The 7630-nt window shown below is 49.9% G+C and overlaps 1 protein-coding gene across 1 annotated transcript in view; it reads right to left on the bottom strand.

Annotated features, from left to right (window-relative positions):
• Positions 1-7630, bottom strand: part of mtor (mechanistic target of rapamycin kinase) — a 103177-nt gene that overhangs the window by 45204 nt on the left and 50343 nt on the right. Inside the window, exon 29 of the mRNA XM_056594499.1 lies at positions 440-515. Within this exon, the coding sequence (XP_056450474.1) occupies positions 440-515 (76 nt within the window). The remainder of the gene's footprint in view (positions 1-439; positions 516-7630) is intronic.

Genomic DNA, 7630 nt, shown 5'->3' with positions numbered 1-7630 from the left:
AGGAGCAGAGTGGTCTGGGGCTTTCTGCCCCCCGTGACCCCTGCATATTTGGGATGAGAACGTGCCTTAGTGGGCAAGTCACAGCGGGGGGCTGGACCCATTATGGCTGGGCGATGTTGAACACATGACGGGATAATTACGTATTATTAGGGGAGTAACAGGATAGCACCAGCGTGAAGAAATATCAAATCGGATTAGACAATTAAATAAAATACTCAGCACTATTGAGATGTAAAAATAAAAAAGTTATGTTAGGCAGTGAATGAATGAATGAATGAATGAATGAGTGTCGGAGTGAATTAACGATTGCGTGATCACGAAACGCTACGTTCGTTCATGTCTAAGCCCTGAACCGGTCCACCTTGGAGGGACAGCGTGATCAGTACGGTTGTGGTGTCTCCTCCTCCACCCCCCCCCAGAGTGACTGCAGGGCACTCACCAGCTCGCCGAAGTGCTTCATGGCGTAGTCCAGCACCCCCGACGCGGCCTCAGGCTGCTGCAGCTTGTTGTTGATGCTGCAGGTCGGGACACAAACACAGCGGGTTAGAGGGAAGGGCCGGGGAGTCATTCAGGTCCACCTGCAACCACACACACACACACACACACACACACACACACACACACACACACACACACACACACACACACACACACACACACACACACACACACACACACACACACACACACACACACACACACACACTCTGGAGGTCCCTGCATAAGTACAGGGCAGCAATAGCAATCAAAACATTATAAAGGTTAGGGGCAGCATAGGGTAAGGGTTAAGGGGTTTGACCCTGAACCAAAAGGTTTTGGGGTTTAGACCTCCATTGTCCACAGTTTACCTGTAGAGGTAAGAGCAAGACGCCCTTACCGCTAACTGCTCATTCAGGAAGTTTGAGAATAGAGATTAGTTTGTGAATATTTAAAAACACATAGACCGAAAAGTACATCTCTAAGCAAATAAAAAAATAAAATAAAATTTGAACGCAAAATGTAAATTTGAACATTATCAGAAGTTGAGAAACAAAGACCCCCAAAGCGCTCTGAGATCACACACAGCTCCCCCCACGATGATGGATCGCTGCTGAGGTCAGAACTGCAGGACAACACAGCCGCCGGTGCAGCCGCAGATAGACATGCTGGCCCCAGTCTCCCCACTGCACAGCCCACTGTCATCTGGCCAGAACCCCAGAGCCTCATCTGCCCAGAGCCCCAGAGAACCCCAGAGCCCCGGGCCGGATCAGGTGATGCCGCGTGTCCCCACCACTTAATACGGCCACTCGGCGGCTCCAGTGGAACCACATGTCTGATGTCAGAGGAGGTAATCAGGGCGTCCGATGGGAGCGGGCCACAGGGCTCTCTTTGTGCGCGCCGCGGCTGTAAAGCCACCGACGACAGCGGCCCGGTGTTAACAAGTGACTGGAATGAGGAACGACCTGCGAGCTGAGAGGCGGGTGGGGGGGGGACGTTCTCCCGGGGGCCCCGGGGGGCCGTAGAGTGTTGACACGTCTAGAGCCCCGAGATATTTAAACCTCCGGCGGGAGCGCCGCGGTGATGCGTCTCCGAGACGGCGGAGACGGTTGTCGTTAGCGACGGAGCATCGAGTCAGGGGTGACCGAGGCCCTCGCACCACTGCTCAAAACTAATGTTTCCCGCCTCAGTGAAAGGTGTGTATTTATATAGAAGCGTTGGTGTCAAGTATGCTGGATGGCCGATCCAAGCCTCAGATCCCCAGTGGATTGGTGCGGTGTAATCCGTCAAGACAAAAGGGTCTGTCTCATCTGCGTGGAACACCCGACCCCCCCCTGCCTCCCTCTCCTCCCCCCAGCGTCTCTCACACATGGAAACACTCTGCTGGAAGCAGCCCATCGTATTTCCTCCGGCTGAAGGCAGAGCTGAGCCTGTCGCGGTCGGCCTCTGCCTGGATGAAGCGTTTCCCAGTGAGGAGCGAGGCAGTGGGAGCCCGGCTCACAGCAGGGTGCAGCCTGATGAAGGCAGCACGGGAGTGGGATGTCTAGAAGCGTGTTTGTTTGACAGGACGGATGGAAGGCACACAGAGGTGATGAAGGAACGTGTGGTGGACTCACCGGTGGGCTGAACAAGCACACAGAGACAGAAGAGGATAGGTTTCGGGTGAATACGATTCAACCGGCGCGTGTCTCGTGCTTTTCTATTCATTTATTTTACAATAACAGCCTAAGCAGCATTAAACAAGCATCCGGTTTGAATATAGTGAGCAGCATAATAGCATGTGTTGTAGATTTCTATAGGCCGTAAGATTTGACTGGGTTGACTTGCAGCACCTTGCTCTACACCATAATTAAGAGCAAGGAAAGACTTACTTTAATGAAAAAAAAATCATGGACATATCTAATGAACATATTGCTTTAGATGACTTCCTTTCAAACGTCAACTACATTGAACAAACCCCGAAACATCAACAAATGATCAGTGAAGACCGAAAAGAGCGACCGTACAGGAGAAGGCGCCCAAGGTACTTTAAGGAACGCCAAGCAGATCTCATCTGGTGCTCACCAAGGCATTCAGTCGGTCAGCGAGCCATTCTCAACCTCTGCTTTTGAACCACTGTTCTGAACCCTGACGCTATGAACATGGTGTCCTGCGTGTATCTGCACAACAGCTGTTTATGGAGTACGGTCGCGTTTATTTGATGAGTCCCGGAGAACATGAGGCTGCTGAGGAAGCCTGCCAGAGACGGCCTGTACCTAACCGCCCCTGGAACCACTGAATCAAAATCCACGATGAGAAAACGCCTCTTTCTCCCCCGTAGCCCAGGGAATCTGATGTCCTTCCACCATCTGGCTGCCATCTCCAAACACACCCAAACACAGTCCAGATGACAGCCCCGCGCCCTGGAGAAATACATAGACGGAGATGACCTGAGATGTTCTTAAGCTAGTGGTGGAGCCGGCGCTTTGTGAATGTTGACAATCAACATGTATGTCAACACCTACACCCCATGTCGCCGACTACTTATAGGAGTAACGCCCCAGCGCGCCCTTAAGGGTGACGTCCAGGGCGAAGGGAACCTTTGATTACGTCAAACAGCATCCAGGGATGTCATACGTTTATATTAGGGATGCACCGAAATGAAAATTCTTGGCCGAAAGCCGAAAGCAAATACCGAATGTGGCTTTTATAATGTTTTTCATTAATTTTGCTTTAATTTTTCACCATTGCATAAATCAAACAATTAAATAAACTTTTTTGTCTTCCTTTTCTATAAAAACAATCAATTACAAATTTGATACAAAATATTTAATTAATACTGAACGTTTTTTAACATTCCAGCAGACATTATAGCAAGAATTTAAGAACAATGTACCTTTAAATAAATGAGTAAAATTGTATTCTATTTTTTATAAAAAAAAAAAAAAAAAAAAAAAAAAAGTTCTGTGTATTATGTTCGGCCTTTTTACTCCTTCGGCCGAAACCGAACATTATGTTTTGGGCCATTTTCGGCCGAATATGTTCGGTGGGCGAATATTCGGTGCATCCCTAGTTTATATGCATGCATAATTCCCTGTAATCCCCGAGAAGCCTCAGACGCTACCTAAACACTGCGGAGGGCTTTGGACGCCGCGGGTTAACTGCCTTTCAGAGCCTTTTCCTCAGTTCCACTCTGGTCTTGTAACTTGTTAAGGAAGCAGGCGTCACAGCCTTTTATAGGCCATAATCTGGGGGGCCCCGTCCCCCGGTGAAACAGAAGAGAAAACACTGCATGCAGGCCGAGAAATAAATACCGAACACGGGACAGTAGAGTGATTTGAACCTGAGAAGTGTCTGGGACCGATGGGGAAACCACAGTATGGTCTGAGCTGCGGCCAGGCGTTAGACAGCAGCCTGCGCTTTTATTGATGTTGTGATATGAATCACTGCAGTATTAATAACACGAGTAATGTGTGTAAATGTAAAAGCTGCACTTTGGTTGAACTGTGTATTATGGGTTGCACACAAGTGAATAGCTGGTGTCTCGGCGGCTTGACGCGCTATGAGTTTCTGAAAGACACGTCGCAGTCACCCTCTCCTTAAAAAGAGACCAGGCTGGAGTAAATCAAGCTCCAGGAAAATGAAGACGTTTACCACGGCCTCGTCCTTTCCTGTGTTACGCGAGTGCGATGCATACTTGCGTCCGTACAGTGCACTGAATGCCCTGGGAGTATTTTCTTCCAATTCTCCTCCCTATTTGACAACAAAGATGTTCCAGGAAAAAGATGAAGCCCGAGTTAATCTGGAAGATGGATTTGGCAAACCAAAGCAACAAGGTGACTCTTTGTGATGGACTTTAATCATAGTGTTGTACGCTGCTAAACATTCTTCAGTCGTTTCCTAGGAGTCAATGGGGAATAACCAAAACAAAGAACGCAAAGGCCTGGCCCGTTAACACCGGTTATATCAGCTTCTATTAGGTTTCTTCATATCACACAAGTTCTGCTCCCATCTTAAAACATAAGATAAAATCAGTCCAACAACACTCTCTTAAGGGCCCCACACCCATTGGCTTGTAAAACGCAATAAAGGGGGAAACATTTTGAACATTTAACCTGACATTGTAACCTCAGGTTCTAGAACATAATGTACCGATGTACCCGGGTCGTGTTTAATATTCCTACAGCGATGGCTTGGACCGTGAAAGGTCGACCTGCAGTTCTTTTAGAAAGAACAGCCTGTAACGCCCCGAGGTGAACGAAGAACAGAGCGGAAAAACACTGGATCCACTCAAACTACAACCATAGCCACCTGATGCTAGCTGAGAGCGCCAAATACCAAACAAGTTCAACGGCCATCTAGGAACTGCTTTGAAGGAAAGTATGAACCTAGGGCCGTGACTCTGAAGCATGTCTTCTCTCACAAATAGGTCTTCTAATGAACGTCTTCCCGATGCGCCCCACCTACTCTTGATAGAAGCTGTATTTCAACACACTTGCTATGGATGTTCCAACAGCCACTCACTTGGCTGTTGGTTCGCTCTTAGCCTGTGCTACAAAGACTATGAGACGTACACCTGTGTGTTAGATCGGTGGCGTCATGTCCCACAAACGGGGTCATACCGAGATCACGAGGCAGAGAATGCCTTCCAAAATGTCCAACTCGGGAGGACCTCTGAGGGTACACTTGCGGTGACCTTTGACCTTGCATATTCACAGAGGACCCCCGTGTTCGGGCCCCACATGGCCTTCAATTTACTGCAAGGGAAGGGGAAGCGGGGGGGGGGGGGGGGGGGGGGGGGGAACAGAAGCAGTGGTTGAGCGGACATCATGCTGTTGCTCCTGCATTGCTGCTCATTGTGAGCCAGTCACGCAGGCATGCGCGGTTTCACACACGCCTACGTGCAAAATGTTTATAAAAGCGATACAGCGCTATTGATGGAGAGAGACAGATTGATTAGATGATGGATGAATGAAGAGGACGGAACACAAATACAAATCCTCTCTCTTTCTCTATCCCTCTGTTGAAGTCGGTGGAAACATGAACGAGCTTCAGACGCCCGAGGCAGGGCCAGAAAGAGCTGCCTCTCAAGGTGGAACGAGATTTACTACGCCCGCGTCGGACGGCTGCCAAGCGAGCGCCGGCTGCCAAGCGAGCGCCGGCCCCGACGTGCTGCCCCTCTCGCGGCGGTCCCCCGGTGACCACGGCCCTTAACAGCTCCCAGTGAAAGAGGAGCAGCAGCCGCGGCAGCACCGGCTGTCACACGCAGTCACCCTGGGACGGGGCCGTCCTGTGGGGGGGCCCCCGCCAGAATGCAATCAATCGTCGGGCTACGACGGCGGGACAGGATGTGCTGGGGGTACGCACCGCGTGCCCCAATGGGTTACAGATGAGGGGCTCGAAGGGGTCCCGGCTCGGAGATCCAGAGGAGACGGACGGACGGACGGGGGGGGGGGGGGGGGGGGGGGGGGGGGGAAAGGGCACTCTTTCACGCCGTTGGTTCCTCTTGAGATAGCGTGCTGGGAGTCTCTCCGTTTGCAACTTGAGAGTTGCTCATCGCAAATATACATCCGAGGGAATGAGTTGTAATGGAGTGAGACAGAGGGGGGGGGGTTTATTCTGTTGTACCAGACGAGCCCACGGGGGTATTCTGTGACTTGATGAAATATAATTCAACCACTGTGAAATTCTAGAGTTGAAACGAATATAAACACGACAGCTTTGATTGGCTCTGGGCACTAACGATTAAATCATTAAATACTCCATTTACAGACACTGGTAACTGGCTCCAAAAGGCCAATCCTTTTTTTCCGACCCGCAAAAAAAAGACACCCATTGTTTGGGGAAAAGATCAGTATCGGATTAATAATGTTTGACATAGGCAGATATGGTGTGGAGTAGGCCTTACTGGCTAGCTCTCTCTGTTGATGAAGACCTGCAGCGACTGGCCCTCCCAGACCTACCCAGTTAGAAGATGACTGACGGACGCAGAGGAGGAGATATTTGCTCAGCTGGATACTTCCACCGAAGCATGACTGAACTAAAACGATACAGTTGTACCGTGTCAATAAGGGCTGAATGAGACATATTGTTACGCAATTGTTCCATTGATATCTCCGAACGCCTCCAGTGAATATCCGACCGGTTCGTTGGAATCCAAACCGAAAGAATCGAAGGATTAAGGGAATTATGAGGAAGTGTGCGCCAACCATCGACTCATTTGAATGAAAGCGTGGAAAAGATCCTCTCTTTTAAACAGACAGCTTCAATCATCCCCAGTTTATCCCCACTGTGAGGATGCAACGTAAATCTTAGAGACTGACCCTGGTTTATCAAGAATCTGCCTTCAATCAACTCAAGATTAGAAGTGCTCCTGATAAAGATCTACTCTCGGACCACCACAGGGTCTTCGGAGGAGAGAAGGCCTTGCCTGGATGGTGGCTATGACAGGGGTCAGCCGCGTGCACCCCCCTGGGACCCCGGTGGAGCTACTGGGGTCTGGGGGGTGAGAGGGGGTGAGAGGGGCTGGTACTTTACATCCCGAGACGGTTTGACTGGGGTCTTTGTTTCACATTTCCTCTCAAACCTCATCAAGCGAGGGGTGGTTTTAAAGCGACCCATGTGTCCTGCTCTCAGCAGCTACACTCCAAAGGAAGGCACGCCAACACGCCAAAGGGATTTAGCCCACTGTGTTTTAATGAATTCATGACCGGCACTCATTAAAAACTAATCTTTTACATTTTACCCCGAAAATAACGACATATTAGATAAGCTTTATGAGTAAAGTGAGCAGGTTCGGTTTATGGGGATTTCTTGTGTGGCGTGTATCTGGTTAAATGGGCTTACCAGAAACCCACATTTCGTGGGGTACAGCCGTGCTCAAACGAACAGAACACGCCTAAACCTCTACGACCCAGTTGTCATCACTTCTATAGTTTTGCGTATCATTGTTTCTGCTGGTTAGGCTGGCCATGGAGCCTGTGAGACAGCTGGAGGAACCATCGGAGCGCTGCTTTAAACTTGGTTGACACCGGGACCCCTGCATGCCTATGGAGCCCGTCACCACGGGGGTCACGGGGTCAAACGGAGGGGTAAGGTCATCGGAATGCTGTTGAAAAACGGCCTCGCGTTTCCAACACAGCGACGTCATCTCTGGGTGACCCACTGACATCTG

This window comes from Gadus chalcogrammus, chromosome 1, assembly GCF_026213295.1.
Source record: "Gadus chalcogrammus isolate NIFS_2021 chromosome 1, NIFS_Gcha_1.0, whole genome shotgun sequence".
Classification (NCBI taxonomy): Eukaryota; Metazoa; Chordata; class Actinopteri; order Gadiformes; family Gadidae; genus Gadus; species Gadus chalcogrammus.
This window is presented reverse-complemented; position numbering and strand designations above follow the sequence as displayed.